Genomic DNA, 20,449 nt, shown 5'->3' on the forward strand with positions numbered 1-20,449 from the left:
GCTGTCTCTATCCAATACATAAATAAAGATATAAAAAAATTTTTTTAAAGAGTTCTCTGGGGAGTGGAGCAGTAGCGCAATGGGTTAAGCGCAGGTGGCGCAATGCACAAGGACCGGCTTAAGGATTCCGGTTCGAGCCTCCGGGTCCCCACCTGCAGGGGAGTCGCTTCACAGGTGAAGCAGGTCTGCAGGTGTCTGTCTTTTTCTCCCCCTCTGTCTTTTTTTTTTTTTTTTCCTCCAGGATTATTGCTGGCTCAGTGCCTGCACCATGAATCCACCGCTCCTGGAGGCCATTTTTCCCCCTTTGGTTGCCCTTGTTGTTGTAGCCTCGTTGTGGAAATTATTATTGCCTTTGTTGACGCTATTCGTTGTTGGATAGAACAGAGAGAAATGGAGAGAGGAGGGGAAGACAGAGAGGGGGAGAGAAAGACAGACACCTGCAGACCTGCTTCACCGCCTGTGAAACGACTCCCCTGCAGATGGGGAGCCGGGGCTCGAACCGGGATCCTTACACCGGTCCTTGTGCTTTGCGCCACATGCGCTTAACCCGCTGCGCCACTGCCCGACCCCCTCTCCCCCTCTGTCTTTCCCTCCTCTCTCCATTTCTCTCTGTCCTATCCGACAATGATGACATCAATAACAACAACAATAATTACTACAACAATAAAAAAAAAAACACAAGGGCAACAAAAAGGAATAAATACATATTTAAAAAAGAGTTCTCTGGAAAACTTCATGAACGTTTGTCTGTCACCTGAAAATCCTGTCTGGGATGAAATGAAGGGGCAGCCACAGAAATTACTGACTTTCCTAGACTCAGACTGGCAGGAAGAATTTGTCAACAGAACTGAGATGTTGAGGCTGAGAGATAGCTCACCTGGCGAAGCGCATACCTTACCGTGCAGGGGAACTGCGCCAAGACCCAGGGAAGCTCCGTGAACAGCGGAAAGGTGTCATGGTGGGGCCGGGTGGTGACACACCAGGCTAAGAGCACACAGAGCTAAGCGCAAGGATCCAGGTTCGAGCCCCCGGCTCCCCACCTGCAAGGGGCGGGTCACTTCACTAGCGATGAAGCAGGTCTGCAGGTGTCTGTCTTCCTCTCTCCCGATTTCCCCTCCTCTCTCCATTTCTCTGTCCTATCCAATAAAATGGGAAAAAATAGCCGCCAGGAGCAGTGGATTTGTAGTACAGGCACCAAGCCCCAGAGATTACCCTGGAGGCAAAAAAAAAAAAAGTCCCAGTGTCTCTCCCTGTCTGTCTCTACCTGAAATTAAGATGGGAGGGGGCAAAGTTCACCCACCGGTGTTGCCTGGTGAGGGCATAACGCTGGGTCCCTGCGCTCCTAAGTGTGAGCTCCTGAGCTAACCCCCAGCACTGTGCGTGCGTGTGTGAGTGTGTGTGTGTGTGTGTGTGAGTGTGTGTGCGTGTGCGCGTGCGTGTGTGAGTGTGTGTGTGCATGTGAGTGTGTGTGTGAGTGTGTGAGTGTGTGTGCGTGTGAGTGTGTGTGTGAGTGTGTGTGTGAGTGTGTGTGTGTGTGCGTGTGTGTGAGTGTGTGCGCGTGCGTGTGTGAGTGTGTGTGTGCGTGTGAGTGTGTGTGTGAGTGTGTGTGTGTGTGCGTGTGTGAGTGTGTGTGCGTGTGCGCGTGCGTGTGTGAGTGTGTGCGTGTGTGAGTGTGTGCGTGTGTGTGCGTGTGAGTGTGAGTGTGCTCGTGCGTGTGTGTGCATGTGTGCGTGTGTGCACGTGCGTGTGTGCGTGCATCGTGTGTGCGTGCATGTGAGTGTGTGCGTGTGTGCGCGTGCGTGTGTGCGTGTGCGTGTGTGTACGTGCGTGTGCGTGCGTGTGCGTGCGTGCGTGTGCGTGCGTGCGAGTGTGTGCGTGCTAGTGTGTGCATGTGCATGCGTGCGAGTGTGTGCGTGCGTGTGTGTGCATGTGTGTGTGCGTGTGCGTGCGTGCGTGCGTGTGCATGTGTGTGTGTGCGTGTGCGTGCGTGCGTGCGTGTGCATGTGTGTGTGTGCGTGTGCGTGCGTGCGTGCGTGTGCATGTGTGTGTGTGCGTGTGCGTGCGTGCGTGCGTGTGCATGTGTGTGTGTGCAGGAGTGATGCTCTCGGTCTCCTTCTCTAGCTCTGTGTTTTTATAAATAAATCTTTCTGAACAAAGAAAGTCCACCTGCATCAGTGAAGTCCTGCATGTGAGGAGTCCCTAGGGCAGTAAATACACACACACACACACACACACACACACACACACACACAAATAAATAAATGCGCAGAGTAGCTGGAAACGCCAGCCAGCTCCGCCAGCTCCAGGGCTCCAGGGCTTAGCCGGCTCCCGGCTCCCAGTCTGGACGTTTTAGCCCCAGACGCTGCTTTGTCTCCTCTGCTCCCTGGAGGAGAGGGAGTCCCTCGGAGGTCAAGTCACGGTTTGTGCCATTTCAGGGTCCCCTCCTCGCAGAAGCCCTCGGGCATAGAATGGGTGGCTCCAGGGGGGAGGGAGGAAGCAGGAGCATCTCTGAACTGTGGGCAAGGAGGGTGTGAACTCAGTGAGTCAGAGTCACTTCTCCTGGGGCCTCGCCTCTGACGTGCCTCCATTCCAGGCAAGTGAAGACATCCAGCCATGGAGGGGTAAGTGGTGAGGGGGGCAGATGGACAGAGCTGGACCCTGAGTCTGTCGCCCTGGCCCCACCCTGAGGATCCCACCAGGACAGGAGAGTCCTCTGGCCCCCAGCCCTTGTCTCCCCTGCCCCCCCAACACACACACCCATGCAGCACGGAGCCAAAAGTCACCAAAGTGACTGAGTATTTATTTGGCAGGACAAGGGGGCTGGAGGGAAAGGGAAGACCGGGGACACTGATTGTCAAAGCAGAGGGGTGGGGGGCGGAGGCGGGGTGGGCTGAGGCTCCCTCCGTCCGCCCCTGGAGCAAGGAAGGTGGCGTGGGGGGGGGGCGTTGGCAAGTTCTCATGATTGGCATGTGGGGGGCGAAGACCCGAGTGGGGGTCTGTCTGGGGCAGAGGACTGGGGCGGGGTCCGGAGGCGGCGGGGCCTGGCCCGGGGGTCAGGGCGCCGGCGGCCTGGCGCGGTCGCGGTCGCGGTCGGGGGGGCGCAGGGAGTGCCACAGCGCGATGGGCCGCCGCGGGTTGGCCAGCATGTCCGCCCAGTGCCGCAGGCCCGCGCCCCCCGCCGCCGCGCCCACCGCCACCCTCCCGATGGCCTCGTTCTTGCCCAGCTTGTCATAGTCCAGCACCGTCAGCTCCACCTGCACTTTCTGGGGCGGGGAGGGGACAGAGGGGACCGGAGATGGGCGGGGGGCGGAAAGGCTGGGCCCCGCACCCTCTGCCTTCTGGCTCGCAGGGGCCGGGCTGCACCTGGGCCAAGGCTTCACCTGGAGCCGGGAAGGAGGCAGGGGGCTCGGGGACCTCCCTTCCTGGACAGTCAGACGTAAAGAGATAGACCCTTTGGGCTGCAGCTAAGGGGCTCTTAGGTGACTCCCGGGGTGGACGTGCCACGCCGGCCCAGGTCCCGCGCAAGGGACGTAGAAAGGCTGGCTCAGCCTTGGGGCTGTGCTCAGGTCTGGCTGAGGGGCGGGGTGTCCCTGGAGCGAGGCTCGTAGGGGGCGGGGCTTCTTGCCGGGGGCGGGGCTCACCGGGGCGGGATGTCCTATCAGGGGGCAGGTCTCTCTACAGGGGAAGAGCGTCCTTGGGGGCGGGGCTAATCGAGAGCCGGGAATCTTAGCTCTGGGGTGGGGCTTTCTTCTGGGGGCGGGGCTTACCAAGCGGGACATACTGTCTTGGGGGCGGGGCATCCTGGGGCGGGGCTTTCTTCTGGGAGCGGGGCTCACCGGGGCGAGGACGTCCTATCTGGGGCGGGGCATCAAGTCTCTTGGGGGCGGGTCTCGTCAGGGGCGGGGCATCCTGGCTCTGGGGTGTGGCTTTCTTCTGGGGGCGGGGCTTACCAAGCGGGACATCCTATCTGGAGGCGGGTCTCGACAGAGGCGGGGCATCACGTCTCTTGGGGGCGGGCCTCATCAGGGGCGGGGCATCTTGGCTCTGAGCGGGGCTTAGCGGGTGGGGCGGAGCTCACTGGGGGCGGGGCTCTCTGTGTCTCTGGGGGCGGGGCGGAGCTCACTGGGGGCGGGTCGGAGCTCACTGGGGGCGGGCTGTCTGTCTCTGGGGGCGGGGCGGAGCTCACTGGGGGCGGGGCTTTCTGTCTCTGGGGGCGGGGCGGAGCTCACTGGGGGCGGGGCTGTCTGTCTCTGGGGGCGGGGCGGAGCTCACTGGGGCGGGGCTTTCTGTCTCTGGGGGCGGGGCGGAGCTCACTGGGGGCGGGGCTGTCTGTCTCTGGGGGCGGGGCGGAGCTCACTGGGGCGGGGCTGTCTGTCTCTGGGGGCGGGGCGGAGCTCACTGGGGGCGGGGCTGTCTGTCTCTGGGGGCGGGGCGGAGCTCACTGGGGGCGGGGCTGTCTGTCTCTGGGGCGGGGCGGAGCTCTCTGGGGGCAGGGCTGTCTGTCTCTGGGGGCGGGGCGGAGCTCACTGGGGCGGGGCTTTCTGTCTCTGGGGGCGGGGCGGAGCTCACTGGGGGCGGGGCTGTCTGTCTCTGGGGGCGGGGCTCACCAAGGTGAGGCGCTCTGTCTGGGGAGGCCTCCTAGAGTCACTGGTGGAATCACTGACCTTAGCTCCCCACCCAAGGCTAATAGGGGCTAAGGCCCCTTCTCCTCCCCCTCCCCTTCCCCATACCCCTCCTCCTTCTCTTCTCCTCCTCTCCTCCCCTCCTCTCTTCCCCTCCTCGGCTCCTTTCCTCCCTCTTCCTCCCCTCCTCCTCCCCTCCTCCTCCTCCCCTCCCCTCCTCCTCGCCAGGATTTCTGAGAGGCCACAGGCAGGCCCGTGGTCTTGCGTCTTCCGCTCACCGCTCACCTGGACCTGGTCCCAGGGCACCTCGAAGCTGAAAGCCTCGTTGTAATAGGGGTTCAGAGTGTTCTTCTTGATGGTGGTCTTCTTCTTGCGCATCTTCTTGCCGCCCTGGAGCAGGTGGACCTTCACGTAGGGGTCTGGGAGCAAGAGGAAGCCTTAGAGCCCCGGCCCCCCATACACACACACACTGCAGCGTCTGGGGGACAGGTGGAGGGGCACGGGGAGATGGATTTTGCTTGTTTGCTGCTAAGATTTATTTACTGTTAACGAGAGATCGCGGTCCAGAGCATCACTCAGACTGCACGTGGTGCCGGGACTGAGCTCAGACCTCAGGCAGCTAAGTCCTGGGCTCCACCCACTGCGCCACCTCCCAGCAAAGCCTCTCCTGCTGAAGCCCCCCCCCCAATGTCCCGGGGCTCCCTCATGCCTCTCCTCACCCACAGGGGGTCTACATGAGCCCACGGCAGCCCGCTCCCTCTCCTCTGGACCGGACGCCACCAGAACCTCGTGCAGGGACACCCGTCCACACCTGACAGCCCACCCAGGTCCATCTTCTTCAGGTTCTTGGCCTCCAGGACAATGACCGTGAGCTTCCCGGCTGTGGGGACGTAGCGGAGGGAGAAGCAGATGTCCCCAAGCTTCTCTTGCTGGAAAGTGGAGGGGACACAGTGGATCACGCGCTGGTCTCTCAAGTCTGAGCTCTGGGTTCGACCCCCCGTGCTGCATGTACCAGAGTGATGCCCTGGTTCTCCCTCCCTCCCTCCCCCACGAATAAACATTCTTTAAAAAAAATAATAATAGGGAGCCGGGCGGTGGCACAGCAGGTTAAGCACAGGTGGTGCCAAGCGCAAGGACCAGCGTAAGGATCCTGGTTCGAGCCCCCGGCTCCCCACCTGCAGGGGAGTCGCTTCACAGGCGGTGCAGCAGGTCTGCAGGTGTCTGTCTTTCTCTCCCCCTCTCTGTCTTCCCCTCCTCTCTCCATTTCTCTCTGTCCTATCCAACAATGACAGCAATAAAACATAAACAAGGGCAACAAAAGGGAATAGATAAATAAAAAATAATTTAACTGTCACAGCTGATTCCTTTCTGTTGTGCTTCCCTCCCCTTGGGGTGGGATGCATGTTCCCAGGTGAGGGCCGTTCCCAAAGGGGGCCACACCTCCCACCGTGGCGGCGTTGACCCGCTGGGGCGCGTCCGGTGCTCACCTCCTCCCGAGAAGCCACCTGCAGCTCCCGCCAGGCCAGCACCGGCCGCCCCAGGTCCACGGAGCTCATAGGGACCCGCACCTCCCCGATGGTGTCATTGCGTGAGAAACGGTCGAAGTCGTACACGGCCATGACCAGCACCCTGCCCCCCAGCTCCACGTAGGGGACCTGGTGGGCGGCACAGCACATGCTGGGAGATGGAGCGGGGCGTCCAGCGAGCGGTTCGGGGGGCCCACGGGACAGCAGAAGGACCAAGGGGAAGCCCAGGGGTCACCGTCCCCAAAAAGGGCCCAGGAGGCCAGGTTCCAGGGTTGTTCCCCCAAGTTCCCATGGCGGGGGGGGGCAGGCTGTGGATTGTGGGTGCTGAGGCCAGGCCCTCACCTTGAAGGCAAAGTTCTCCCTAAAGTGTGGGTTCAGCGTCTGACGGTGCACCTTGGTCTCATGCCACCGCAGCTTGTCTGGCAGCAGGTAGACCCGCACGTAGGGGTCAGAGGAGCCCCCCAGGTCCAAGGCCGCCAGCCCCTCCGCTTGCAGGATGCCCACCAGCAGCTAGACAGCAACACAGAGGCTCAGGGGGCTAGGCTTCCTCTGGGGGGCCTCCTCTAAGGAGGAGCTGGGACTCCCCCTGAGATGCACCCTCTCCTCCACACCCACCTGGCCACTCTGGAAATCATAGTCAAGTGAGTACTGCAGCCGTCCCAGCTCCGGCTTCTCTGTCCCCTGCTGTCCAGGCCCCGAGGGAGCAGGCTCCAGCTCCTCCACTTCTGGCTGCACCTGAGGGGCCAGGGGAAAGGGCAGCTAAGTCCTTCCCCGTGTGGTGCCCTCCAGGCCCAGGAGGCAGGGGAGACTCCCAGACTCCTCAGCCATTAGTGTGTCATCAGTGGTGTCTGCACAGACAGGGACTAGTTGTTTGATTAGTGGCGCCTGCACAGACAGGGACTAGTTGTTTGATTAGTGACGCCTGCACGGACAGGGACTAGTTGTTTGATTAGTGACGCCTGCACGGACAGGGACTAGTTGTTTGATTAGTGACACCTGCACGGACAGGGACTAGTTGTTTGATTAGTGACGCCTGCACGGACAGGGACTAGTTGTTTGATTAGTGACACCTGCACGGACAGGGACTAGTTGTTTGATTAGTGACGCCTGCACGGACAGGGACTAGTTGTTTGATTAGTGATGTCTGCCAAGGGCAGGAACTAGACATGCGGATCAGCATGCCATGAGTTCAGTCCATCCTAGACTAAAAACAAACAAAAAACAAAAAAACAGGGGTTATAACGAAGTTTGTATTGCCTCCAAAAAAAAGAGGCATAAGCTTTTACTTCACATAACAATAGATACCATGGGAAAAAAAAAACAATAGATACCGTGGGATGTTTGTTCAAACTTCCATTTTGAATAGCGATTTGTTTATGCTACCAAGAATGAACACGGGGCCTGGTCCAACTTCCCATTTCTTATTTGAGAGACACAAGAGAGGGAGGCTGGCAAAACATTTCACTTGGATACTGTGCTGCTTTGCCATTTGTCTGACCCAGTTCAAGCTTGACCCCCAGTGCAGTGAAGGGAGCTTTGGTACTGAAGTCAGTCTCTCTCTCTCTCTCTCTCTCTCTCTCTCTCTCTCCCGCTTTCTTTCTGTTCTTCTCTGTCACTATCTAAAGAAAAGAAGAAGACTGAATAAGTTGTGGTCTAGATACACAATGGAATACTACTCAGCTATTTCTTCTTCTTCTAGCGTTTGCCCTTCTTCCGTAGCCAGTCAACAGCATCAGCCATTAAAAATGGTGAGTTCACCTTCTTTACCCCATCTTGGATGGAGCTGGAAGAAATCATTTTAAGTGAGAAAAGTAAGAAAGAGAAGGATGGATATGGGATGATCTCACTCACAGGCAGGAGTGGAAAAACAAGATCAAAAGGGAAAACACTGAGCTGAACTTGGACTGGAGTTGGTGCACCAAAGTCAAAGACTCTGGGGTGGGGTGGGGTGGGGGGTTCAAGTCCTGGAACGGGATGGCGGAGGAGGACCTAGTGGGGGTTGAATTGTTGTGTGGAAAACTGAGAAATGTTCCACAAGTACAAACCATTGTATTTTACTGTCAACTGTAAACCATTAATACCCCAATTAAGAAATTTAAAAAAAAAAAAGAAAGAAAAAGAGAGGTACCACAGACTCTCTCTGTCTGTGATATTCCCATGAAGCACAAGGGTTGGAACGCATGGCCTCATAAATAGCTAAGGACCTGTCCTAGGGTGAGCCATCGCTCAGTTCTCAATTACTGATCTTGTTGCAGAATAAAAATGCTAGGGACATGTTGCATTTCCTGTGGTTGTGCAATTCTTTTCTTTTTAAAGATTTAATAATTAATGAGAAGGAGCAAAAGCCAGGATATGTCTGTGGAATAAGAGATGCTAGAAATGGAGCACAGACATCATACTTTAGAGTCCACTGCCTTACACACCGTGCCACCTCGCGGGCCCCTTAGTTAAGGGTCTAAACTGTCAGTGGTGGGAAGAATAGAATGAAGGCTGGATGCCAGGACCTCAGAGGGCATCCAAGGGCATCCATTCACAGCAATTCTAACAGCCCTTTGTCGGGAAAGGAGGGAGGGAATGTGAGCTATCAACCGGGAACTTGGGGCTCAGAGAGGAGCAGTGGCTTTCCAGTGGTCTTGTACCTCAGACTGAGCTCCTTTGGATTGGAAACTTAGGACTCTCACCCCAGGTAAGGGATCTCTCCCTTCTCTCTCTCTTTCTCTTTCTCTCTCTCTCCCTCTCCCTCTCTCTCCCCTATTTAAAAACTGATTATTTTAATGAGAGAGAGAGAGAGAGAGAGAGAGAGACCCAAGCACTGTTCACCTCTGGCATGTGGTGATGCCAGGGATTGAAACTGGGACTTTGTGGAGTCTCAGACATAAAAGTATCAAAGTCATATATATATATGTATATCCCCTTTTGTTGCCCTTGTTGTTTTATTGTTCTAGTTATTATTGTTGTTATTGATGTTGTTGCTGGATAGGACAGAGAGAAATGGAGAGAGGAGGGGAAGACAGAGAGGGGGAAAGAAAGACAGACACCTGCAGACCTGCTTCACTGCCTGTGAAGCGACTCCCCTGCAGGTGGGGAACCGGGGGCTCGAACTGGGATCCTTATGCCGACCCTTGAGCTTTGCACCATGTGCACTTAACCCGCTGCACTACCACCCGACTCCCCATCAAAGTTCTTCCTCTTCTTCTTCTTCTTCTTCTTCTTCTTCTTCTTCTTCTTCTTCTTCTTCTTCTTCTTCTTCTTCTTCTTCTTCTTCTAGCGTTTGCCCTTCTTCCGTAGCCAGTCAATAGCGTCAGGTTGAGTCTGATGTAAAGTTTCGAGACCTCCTTTGAATCTGGAGAGGTGGCAGTCGTTGACTATGTGGGTCACAGTCTGTCTGGAGCCGCAGGGGCAGTTCGGGTCGTCTCTGGCTCCCCAGCGGTGGAACATAGCGGCGCACCGGCCATGGCCTGTTCGATAGCGATTGAGGAGGGCCCGATCATAACGTGCCAGGTCAAAACCGGGTTGACGCTCGCAGGGGTCTGTGATGAGGTGTTTGTTCTTTACCTCAGCTGACTGCCAGCTCTGTTTCCAAGAGTCTGGAACAGAGAAGTTCAGTGTAGGCGTAGGGGACCAGATTGGGTGACGAGACGTCAAGCGTTGGGCAGGGTGGGCGAAGATATCCGCGTATATTGGCAGGTCCGGTCGAGCGTAGACGCGGGAAATGAACTTAGATGATGCCGCATCCCGACGAATATCTGGCGGGCCGATGTTGCTAAGAACTGGCAGCCATGGGACCGGGGTGGAACGGATGGTTCCAGAAATGATCCTCATGGAGGAGTATAATTTGGAATCAAAGTCTTTTTTGCTATCTCCATTTTGATATAACCATTCAGCTATCTCTCTCACCTTCCTTCCTTCCTCCTTCCTTCCTTCCTTCCTTCCTTCCTTCCTTCCTTTTTTGCAGGGTTTTGTTGCTGCTTCATGCCTGAACAATCCCATCCTACTGGTGAAGTCTCTATTTATATACCTCTCTCTTTCCCAGAGAAGGAGAGAAAGAAGGAAAGACAATAGGAGTCCGGCAGTGGCGCAGCGGGTTAAGCGCAGGTGGCGCAAAGTGCAAGGACCGGCATAAGGATCCGGGTTCAAGCCCCCGGCTCCCCACCTGCAGGGGAGTCGCTTCCCAGGCGGTGAAGCAGGTCTGCAGGTGTCTGTCTGTCTCTCCCCCTCTCTGTCTTCCCCTCCTCTCTCCATTTCTCTCTGTCCTATCCAACAACAACAACAACAACAATAATAACTACAACAATGAAAACAACAAGGGCAACAAAAGGGAAAATAAATAAATATAATTTTTTTTAATATTTAAAAAAGAGAGACATTATAGCACTACAGTTTCCTAGAGCACGCAGGAAGCGTCACACTCAGAGTCCTGAGCACGGTAAAGCATACACTCTACTAGGTAAGCTCTCTTTTCTCCCAGTGCCCGGGTCTTGGCTTTGTTTCTGACTAGAGCGCTATTCATCTCTGGCTACTGGTGAGGTTAGGAATCTAATCTTGTCACCTCTCCCATGCAAGTTCTGTGTTCTTCCTCTTCTCTATTCACTCATATTTGGTAGAATAGAAAGAAATTGAGAGGGAGAGAGAAGGGGAGAAAAGTGCAGACCTGCTTCACTGCTTGGGAAGCTTCCTCCCTGCAGGTGGGGACCAAAGGCTTGTGCCACACTCTTGCACATAGTGATAGTGATCGGTGCTGTGATCACCGCCTGGCTGTTACTGCTGACACTTCCTCCTCCTTCTCTTCTTCCTCTTCTTCTTCAAGCTGAATATGCTTTTTTTAGGTCTTCTAAAATATTTTTAATTTGTGGAGTTGTACCCCTCTTTAAAAAAATTTTAGTTAATTATCTATTCCCTTTTTGTTGCCCTTGTTTTATTGTTGTAGTTATTATCGTTGTTATGGATGTCGTCATTGTTGGATAGGACAGAGAGAAATGGAGAGAGGAGGGGCAGACAGAGAGGGGGGAGGGAAAGACAGACACCTGCAGAGCTGCTTCACCGCCTGTGAAGCGACTCCCCTGCAGGTGGGGAGCCGGGGGCTCGAACCGGGATCCTTACGCCGGTCCTTGCGCTTTGCGCCACGTGCGCTTAACCACCTCCCGACTCCCAGTTGTACCCCTCTTATCCTATGTTTTTTGTCAGTGCTTCCTTTTTATAAATAAAAGTTAAAAATATGTGGTCCAGGAGGTGGCGCAGTGGATAAAGCACTGGACTCTCAAGCATGAGGTCCTGAGTTCAATCCCCGGCAACACATGTACCAGAGTGATATCTGGTTCTTTCTCTCTTCTATCTTTCTCATGAACAAATAAATAAATTCTTTTAAAAATTAAATATATATATATTTTTTTAATTTATCTATTATTGGATTGAGACCAGGAAAAATTGAGAGGGGAGGAGACAGAGAGAGAGAGAAAGAGGCAGAGAGGCACCTGAAGCCTTTCTTCACACTGGTAAAGCATTGCCCGTGCAGATGGGGACCAGGGACCTGAACCCGGGTCACTGTGCACTGTAATGTGTGCGCTCAACAGGTGCGCCCCCACCTGGCCCTGCTCTCTGTTTCTTATATTCTATCTCCCCAGTCCTGGAAGTTCTTGTGGACAGTCACTAGGTCTGAACTATCTGCAGGTTCCCTGGGGTCCAGTTTAAGGTCCCCATACTGGGGGCAGAGGGTGAGGGATGAAGGTGAACACAGGGCACAGGAGGGTCAGGAGGCACAGGGCTGCTAGGCCCTTGTGGGGAGCAGGGGAGCAGGGGGTACGGTCACACCTTGTCTATGTAACTCAGGCCCAGCTCCTTCACTTCCTGCAGGTGGACCTGGGCTTGGGCCTGGCTCTTCTTGCCCGTTCGCCTTCCACATCGCTTCCGGAGGAGACAGAAGCAGCAGCTGAAGACCACAAAGCCGGAGACCAGCACGATCGTGGCCAGGGCCCAGGGGGGTACTGCAGAGGCGGGGAGAGAACCGAGGCTGGAGCAAACTGACTGCTTGAATCCGGCCCTTGTTTTACTCCCAGCCATTTTAGCAAGGTGATTATATAACCCAGTAAGGCAAGTAGCTGCCCACAAAGCCCAAATAGATTTCACAGATTCGTTCCACCTCTCATCTTAGCTTCTGCACAGGCTTTGGTGTTTATGGGGACCCCCATTGCTCAGGGGCCTCAGATTCCCTGTCTTGAACAGGAAGAAAGGGTGTGGCCCAGTGAGTAAAGCCCTAAACTCTCAAACAGGAGGTCCTGAGTTGATCCCGGGCATTGCATGTGCCAGGGCTACTGTGCCAGGGCTACCCCACCAGCAGACCTGCCTCGCCCTTGTGAGGCATCCCTGCCACAGGTGGGGAACCTGGGGCTTGAACCCGGGTTCTTGTGCTTAGTACTATGTGTGCTTAACCAAGTGTACTATTGCCCAATCCTCTCCTTCTTTTTTTTTTTTAATTTGAAGATTTTTTTTTTTCAGGGCCAGACAGGACTTGAGCCCCCACTCCCCACCTGTAGGGGGACACTTCATGAGTGGTGAAACAGGTCTGCAGATCTCTCTCTCACTCTCTCCCCCTCCCTTTTAATTTCCTGATGATAAAGAGACTCTTGCAGGGAGATTGTGCAGTGGATAAGGCGCTGGACTCTCAGACATGAGGGCCTGAGTTTGATCCTGGTGTTACATGGGCCAGAGTGATGCTCTAGTTCTTCTCTCATTTCTCTCTCTCCTCTTTCATTAAATAAACTGGGGGGGGGGTGGATTGAAAGAGAAAGAGAGCTACACGGTGCTGAGGATCAAACAAACTTGGGCCCTCACACATGCAAGTCCTGCGCTCTACCTGTTGTAGCCCCATTTCTTTTCTTTCTTAAAAAAAAATTATTTATTCCCTTTTGTTGCTCTTGTTGTAGTTGTTGGATAGGACAGAGAGAAAGGGAAAGAAAGCAGCGAGTCCCCTGTGGGAACCGGGGGCTCGAACCCTGGTCTTTACGCGGGTCCTCGTGATCAGCGCCACCTGCACATAACCCGCTCCGCTACCGCCCGAGACTCCCTCCGTAGCCCCGTTTCTTTAAGATTCGAGTCCAGGATCGCGACGACAATCCCACCCGGGATTTCCAGCCTTCCACCAGCGCCTCCACCTCTCCCGCCCTGGGAGCCTGGTCCCTGGTCCTCACCTGCGCGGTAGTGGATGCGACTCGAGTCAGGTGGCGTGTCAGGTGCTGGAGGCCCGGGGGTCCCAGGCTCGGGGAACATGACGGCGGAGTCTCAGGGTCCCTCCTGCAGAGGCGTCCCAAACCCCCACCCACGCCCACCCCGTGAGTCTATTGATGGCGCCGAACAACAAAGAACTCCAACTCCCACAGGCCCTCGGGGCCTGCGGCCGCACAGAGACTTGACCGTCCGGCGCGAGGCATGCTGGGGCCTGTAGTTCCAGCCTCTCGGGTGAGGCCGGGTACTGTGGGTGGAACGGGACCTAGAGCCCCCTCCCTCCAAGGCCCCCGTGGAGAATCCGTGGACCTTTGCACTTTCCAGGTCCGTCCCCGGGGCCTAGGCCGGGAGCGGGCGAAGATGGGCGCGGGAACCGGTGCCCCAGGTTGCGGGGAGCAGCCACGGGCTCAACCCGGGCGGGGTGGGAGCCCAGCAGGTTGCCCCGGCAACAGCCTGTTGCCAGGACAACGGGCGGGCAGTGCTCACCGCAGCAGAGTCTAGGAGGAAAGGGTTTGTTCCAGCCGCGCACCTCCCCCCGCCCCGACCCCCACCTGGGACCCCCAGGCCCGTACTCCCAGATCAGCGAGCATGCAGCGGGGGCGGCCTGACCGCCACATCTGGCCTGGAGACCTGGGCGCTCTCCCCGCCCACTCTTTGGGGACAGTTCGGCCTGTTGGTCCCCACAGTCCCCCCGCTGGGCCCTCACACCTCGTCGTCACCGCCGGGGTCCCGACTTCAACCGGGGTTCTCCCTGTTTCCGTCTGATGCCTCCTCTTGGGGTGCTGCCCCTCTCTGCCCTGCCCGGCTTTGTCTCCGCATCTGTCTCCAAACCCCACCCTCCCCGGTTCAGATCCAGCCCTCCTCCCCCCTCTCTCCGGACCCTCCCAGTCCCCCCAGCAGCCCCCCAGCCGGCGCCCCAGGGGTCGGGTGCGCAGGGAGTGAGGAGGGGTCCCCGCAGCGCCTACCTGCCCTGCTGTCAGAGGGGACCCTCCCGGGAGACACCCGCGCGCGGACCCGCCCCCGCGCTGTGCGCTGTCCCCGGTGCTGACCGCGCGGCCGGCGCCCGCCTGGGACTGTGGGACGCGCGTGCACCTGGGCGCGTGCACCTGGCGCGTGCACCTGGGCGCGTGCGTGTTGGGGCCTCTGGTTTGCGAGCTCCGCCCCCGGCCCCGCCCGGCCCCGCCCCCATCCGGGAGACAGCGGCCGGCCCAGCCCGCAGCCACATCGGTACCTTCTCCCCGCCCAGAGAACTCGACTCCAGGACTCACGGTCCGGGCACCCAGCGCCGCCCTCCAGAGCTCCGACAGTCCATTAACCAGCCGAGACTCAGCAGGAAGGGCCCCAGCACCCAGCACCCAGCACCACCCGCCCAGCGCCCCAGCACCCAGCACCCAGACACCACCCGCCCAGCGCCCCAGCACCCAGCACCCAGACACCACCCACCCAGCGCCCCAGCACCCAGCACCCAGCACCACCCGCCCAGTGCCCCAGCACCCAGCACCCAGACACCACCCGCCCAGCGCCCCAGCACCCAGCACCCAGACACCACCCGCCCAGCACCCAGCACCCAGACACCACCCGCCCAGCGCCCCAGCACCCAGCACCCAGACACCACCCGCCCAGCGCCCCAGCACCCAGCACCCAGACACCACCCGCCCAGCGCCCCAGCACCCAGCACCACCCGCCCAGCACCCAGACACCACCCGCCCAGCGCCCCAGCACCCAGCACCTAGCACCACCCGCCCAGCGCCCCAGCACCCAGCACCCAGACACCACCCGCCCAGCGCCCCAGCACCCAGCACCCAGACACCACCCGCCCAGCGCCCCAGCACCCAGCACCCAGACACCACCCGCCCAGCGCCCCAGCACCCAGACACCACCCACCCAGCACCCAGACACCACCCACCCAGCGCCCCAGCACCCAGCACCCAGACACCACCCGCCCAGCGCCCCAGCTCCAGACCTGGAGGCAACCCCCCCCAGCCCCGGGAGCCGCCCACACTGCACCCACCAGGCTAGCCAAATCATGGGTGCCTCTGACACCCTGCCCCAGACAGTGGCCTCACACCCAAGAGCCAGGCACCCTCCCCAGCCCCTGCGTTACTTCCAGATCCAGGAGCCCACAGCGAGAACAGTGATTTAATAAATTATGAGCAGAAGAAAGAACCTGTACAGGCACCAGGGCGCAGGACCCTCACATCCCGCAAGACTGACTGGCTTCCTGGCGTCAGGGGGCAGAATCCCACAGCGGCCCTCGCTTCCTGGGGAGCCAGGGCCCCGCGCCCCAGGCCCTCCCTGTCTGGGAGGGCAGATTCTTTTTATTATTATTATTTATTTATTTTCCCTTTTGTTGCCATTGTTGTTATAGTTATTGTTGTTGATGTCGTTGTTGGATAGGACAGAGAGAAATGGAGAGAGGAGGGGAAGATAGAGAGAGGCAGAGAAAGACAGCCACCTGCAGACCTGCTTCACCACCTGTGAAGCGACTCTCCTGCAGGTGGGGAGCCGGGGGCTCCAACCGGGATCCTTACGCCTTGTGCTTTGCGCCATGTGCGCTTAACCCGCTGCGCCACCGCCGGGTTAAGCTGCCAGCGAGGGCAGCTTCTTCCTGGAGACGCTGCTAACCCAGCCCCCAGCTCCTCTCCCTCCAAGAACCTGGGAGCTCAAGCTCCCACCTCTCCTCTTGCGGGGCAGGAGCCCAGCTCCCCAGTCTCCAGGTGATAGCCAGCTGGCTTGTCTCCCCAGGGAGTCCTGGGGGTGGGGGGCCGGCCCCTTCCTGCAGGCCCAGGGCTTTGGGCCCCAGCCCTCAGTTCTGCCAGGGGCCAGGGGGGCTAGGCTGAAGCAGGGGCTGATGTCTGTGTGCAGCTGGGGTCAGGCCTCACTCTGAGGGGCCTGCAGAGGGGCCACGTCCTCGTCCTTGTACCACAGCAGCTTATAGGTGGGCTCCTGGGCGGGGCTGGGCACCTCCTCTCGGGGCAGGTTCTCATAGGTGGGCTCCTGGGTAGGGCTGGGCACCTCCTCTCGGGGCAGGTTCTCATAGGTGGGCTCCTGGGCGGGGCTGGGCACCTCCTCTCGGGGCAGGTTCTCATAGGTGGGCTCCTGGGTAGGGCCGCGGGGCAGCGACTGCAGGGCGCTCAGGAGGCACTGGTGCAGGAACACGTACTGGCTCTGGGTGGGGGCGGTGTTAGTGTAGCGGGGGACACCCCTGCGCCAGGCTCGCCCAGGCCACCCGCCCAGGCCCCTTACCTCGGTCTGCACCATCAGCGGCCGGCTGTCCCTCATCCTCCTCACGAAGCTGAAGGGCCCCAGGACGCCGTCGCGCTCCAGCTGCTGCAGCAGGACGTCCAGGGCGATGAGGGTGCCCGTGCGGCCCACGCCGGCGCTGGGGGACCCGACAGGGCGGTCAGCCACCAGGGCCCGGAGAGAGGAGAGCTCTGCCAAGCCGGTCCACTTACGCCCAGTCTCATGACTTACTGTCCTCAGCAAGGCTTTCCTCAGCTGGGCCAAATGCTTATTTAGTTTATTTCTTATTTCTCTTCTTTTCTTTTTTCCATATTTAGTTTATTTATTAATGAGAGGGATAAGAGAGAGAACCAGACATCACTCTGGTACATGTGCTGCTGGGGACTGAACTCAGGACCTCGTGCTTGAGAGCCCAGTGCTTTAGCCGCTGCGCCACTTCCCAGACCACTATGTTTCTTTTTAAAAAAATATGTTAATACCCCCTGTACCACCATAAGCCAGAGCTGGGCAGTGGTCTGGTAAACAAATAAATAAAATTTAAAAATAAATAATTTTTTAAAAATATGTTAATAAGGAAGACAAAGAGATACGGAAAACACACAGAAAAGATGAGAGCTCTGCTCAGTTCTGGTGCTAGAGATTAAACCTGGGACTTGGAGCCTCAGGCAGGAGAGTCTCTGCATAGCCACTCTGCTACCCCCACCCCCTTATCTTCTTTTTTAAATATTTATTTATTTATTTATTTTCCCTTTTGTTGCCCTTGTTGTTTTTTATTGTTGTTGTAGTTATTACTGTTGTTATTACTGATGTCATCTTTGTTAGATAGGACAAAGACAAATGGAGGGGAGGGGAAGACAGAGAGGGGGAAAGACAGACACCTGCAGACCTGCTTCACCGTCTGTGAAGGGATGCCCCTCAGGTGGGGAGCCAAGGGCTCAAACTGGAATCCTTACGCCACGCCGGTCCTTGCGCTTTGCGCCACGTGCGCTTAACCCGCTGCGCTACCCCATGACTCCCACCCCTTATCTTTTTAAAAATTAACTTTATCAAAGTACTGCTCAGCTCTGGCTGATGGTGGCGGGAGGGACTGAACCTGGGCATCCGCGTATCACATCACATAGAGCCCTAGAGGCTTCCCCAGTGCATGCGGCGTACCTGGGGCTGGAACGGGGTCCCTTGCGTGGCAAGGAGGGTACCCTCCCTGCTCCCACCATAAACCAGAGCTGAGCAGTGCTCTGGTTCTCTCTGTGTGTCATCAAAACAAGTAACTACAATCTAAGGAGAGATCTGTGTTCACTCTATATGACAGGTTTTCCCAGGGAGACAGGAGCACACCTCACCAGCACGAGAGGCGCAGGGGGACCCAGTTGGGGCCTCAAGCTTGAAGTCAAGTCCTGTGCCCCCACAGCCAAGCTGCCCCCTTGCAGTTTCCTGCTAAAAGATAATGGCAGCATTGATAACTGCATCCTCCCTGCACGAGCCTCTCCTTAGTGTGCTTTGAAGGATGCAGCAACACAGAGGAGGTTAGAGAACAAGATTCTTTTCTTTCTTTTTTTATTCCTCTCTTCTTTTTCCCCGAGCCCTGCTCAACTCTGGCTGATGGTGGTGTGGGGGATTGAACCTGGGACTTTGGAACCTCAGGCAAGAGAGTCTCTTTGCATAACCATTATGCTATCTACCACCCCCCCCCCACCTCTCTCTCTTTTCAAAATACACTGACTTTTCTGAACATGAGTATTTGGGGGCTGGCAGAAAGCACACTGCACTTGCATGTGAGAGGTCTCGGGCTGGATCCTTGGCACCACAGTAGCATGAGCAGAGTGGCGCTCTGGTAAATATATTTATTTATTTATTAACATGAAAGAAAAGGAGAGAGAAAAAAGTGGAGCACCACTGTGGTGCATGTGGTGCTGGGAGTCAAACTCAGGACTCAGGCTGGAGAGTCCAGTGTTTCACTCACTTTGCCACCTCCAAGCCACCCCCAAAGTACTTCTATATCAAATTACCCATTCTGTGGCTGGGCGGTGGTGCACCTGTTAAGCGCACATAGTACAAAGTGCAAGGACCCGCACAAGGATCCGGGTTCAAGCCTCACCCCACCCCACTCCCCACCTACAGGGGGGTTACTTCACAAGTGGTGAAGCAGGGCTGCAGGTGTCTATTTCTCTCTCCCACTCACTCTCTCTCTCTTTTAAACTTTTTTTAAACCTTTATTTATTGATTGGATAGAGACAGGCAGAAATTGAGAGGGAAGGAGGAGGATAGGAAGAGAGAGAAACAGAGAGACACCTACAGCCCTGCTTTACCACTCCTAAAGCTTTCCCCTTGCAGGTGGGGACCGGGGGCCCGAACCCAGGTCCTTGTGCACTGTAACGTGTGCGCTCAACCAGGTGCGCCACCACCCAGCCCCCTCTCCCTCTCTTATCTTCCCCTCCTCTTTCAATTTCTCTATGTCTTATTAGTAAAATGGAGAAAAGTGGCCACCGGGAGTAGTGGATTTGTAGTGCCACCAACTGCAGGATAATAATAATAATAATAATAATAATAATAATAATGAGTCGGACGGTAGCACAGCGGGTTAAGCACAGATGCCACAAAGCACAAGGACCCTCATAAGGATCTTGGTTCAAGCCCCTGCCTCCCCACCTGCAAGGGAGTCGCTTCACAGGCGGTAAAGCAGGTCTGCAGGTGTCTGTCTTTCTCTCCCCCTCTCTGTCTTCCTCTCCTCTCTGCATTTCTCTCTGTCCTATCCAACAACAACATCAATAACAACAATATTAATAACTACAACAATAAAACAAGGGCAACAAAAGGGAGTAAATAAATATTTTTAAAATTAGTAACAATAATAATATAAATAACTTTCCCCATCAGCAGTCCTCCCTGGTCTCCTCTGGCCCCTAGCACCCTGCGTTCTGGTCTGTGAGTTTGTCAGTTCAGGTGTTTTGTGTTAATGGAGCCTCACCAGCTGAGTGTGGCCTTCTCCCTTCTCTATGGCTTCCCCACCAGGTGGTGGCAGGAAGCAGTGTTTCAGTCCTTTCTATGGTCAAGACACTCTTCTGCATGGAGTGGGCAGGGGTTGTGGCTGGGACGGCTCCATCAGAAGAGACTATGGGGAACAGACCTGCCCACATGAGGCTCCAGAGGTCCCAGGTTCAATCCCCAATACCACCATATGCCAGAACTGACCGGGGCCCTGGGCTCTCTTTCTCTCTGACTCCCTCATGAAAACAAAATGCATATTTTTATTTCAAAGTCTGGTGTCCTCAGTGCTGCATTGGGCGTGGGAGCCCTGTTACCACGCGGTATGTGAACCCCACACAGTAAACGGGGCCCACACGTCATGGCCACCAGCGGGAGCCCCTGCACTGTGTCACAGCTATGTTGGTATTTCTGGAGTTCTCTTCCAGGGAGGCCTCCACAGGAACCTCAGGGCAGCTGGGGTGAGCCCTGCTACACTGAGCCAGGGGCTCCACCCTCCTCACCACTCACTCACTCACTCTCCCCCACCCTCTCCTCTTCTGCCTCTGAGCCACCAGCCCCTCACCTGCAGTGCAGGATGGGTGGGCCTTGCCTCGCGTTCTGAGCCAGATGCTGTCGGAACATCTTCTGGAAGGCCAGCAGGGGGTCCGGGGAGTGGGGGACCCCGTGGTCTGGCCAGGTCGTGTAGTGGAACTGGCGCACAGAGAGGGTCCTGCCTTCCTGCAGCTGAGGGGGGGAAGGTGGTGAGAGGAGGAGAGGTTCTGAAAGGGGAGGTGGGGTGGTCTCTGAGGCGGGCCCCTCTGGGACACACAGAACCCTGAAGCGGGAGGCTGGCCTGGAGTGTGGGGGGCGGAGGCA

General features: G+C 56.8%; 2 protein-coding genes and 1 long non-coding RNA gene across 7 annotated transcripts in view; 1 reads left to right on the forward strand and 2 right to left on the reverse strand.

Moving 5' to 3' along the window:
• Positions 1 to 2,390: 2,390 nt before the first annotated feature.
• Positions 2,391 to 12,138, forward strand: LOC132533798 (uncharacterized). 3 transcript variants are annotated; one of them, XR_009545544.1, is made up of 4 exons: positions 2,391 to 2,408; positions 2,594 to 2,621; positions 5,348 to 5,489; positions 11,999 to 12,138. It is a non-coding gene; the product is annotated as an uncharacterized LOC132533798 (long non-coding RNA). The 3 variants fall into 3 exon arrangements; XR_009545543.1 differs by having other exon boundaries at positions 2,402 to 2,419; XR_009545542.1 differs by lacking the exon at positions 2,391 to 2,408 and having other exon boundaries at positions 2,485 to 2,621.
• On the reverse strand, positions 2,783 to 14,706 carry SYT5 (synaptotagmin 5). Of its 3 annotated transcripts, none has more exons than XM_060175804.1 (9): positions 14,598 to 14,706; positions 13,333 to 13,435; positions 11,957 to 12,129; positions 6,764 to 6,883; positions 6,491 to 6,658; positions 6,110 to 6,277; positions 5,434 to 5,551; positions 4,908 to 5,041; positions 2,783 to 3,263 (listed from the first exon to the last, which is right to left on the reverse strand). In XM_060175804.1, the coding sequence occupies exons 2-9, from the start codon at positions 13,409 to 13,411 to the stop codon at positions 3,054 to 3,056; spliced, it is 1,170 nt and encodes a 389-aa protein (XP_060031787.1). In that variant the 5' UTR covers positions 13,412 to 13,435; positions 14,598 to 14,706; the 3' UTR covers positions 2,783 to 3,053. The 3 variants fall into 3 exon arrangements, with proteins under 3 accessions (XP_060031787.1, XP_016048961.2, XP_060031790.1); XM_016193475.2 differs by lacking the exon at positions 14,598 to 14,706 and adding an exon at positions 14,332 to 14,502; XM_060175807.1 differs by lacking the exon at positions 14,598 to 14,706 and adding an exon at positions 14,075 to 14,103.
• A 1,246-nt stretch (positions 14,707 to 15,952) lies between these two features.
• The window catches only part of PTPRH (protein tyrosine phosphatase receptor type H), a 35,605-nt gene continuing 31,108 nt past the window's right edge, over positions 15,953 to 20,449 (reverse strand). The window contains exons 23-25 of the mRNA XM_060186530.1: positions 20,157 to 20,317; positions 16,613 to 16,748; positions 15,953 to 16,534 (exon numbers count right to left, since the gene is read on the reverse strand). Of these exons, the coding sequence (XP_060042513.1) occupies positions 16,238 to 16,534; positions 16,613 to 16,748; positions 20,157 to 20,317 (594 nt within the window). The 3' untranslated portion in view covers positions 15,953 to 16,237. The remainder of the gene's footprint in view (positions 16,535 to 16,612; positions 16,749 to 20,156; positions 20,318 to 20,449) is intronic.

Source organism: Erinaceus europaeus, chromosome 2, assembly GCF_950295315.1.
Source record: "Erinaceus europaeus chromosome 2, mEriEur2.1, whole genome shotgun sequence".
In the NCBI taxonomy this organism is placed as follows: domain Eukaryota; kingdom Metazoa; phylum Chordata; class Mammalia; order Eulipotyphla; family Erinaceidae; genus Erinaceus; species Erinaceus europaeus.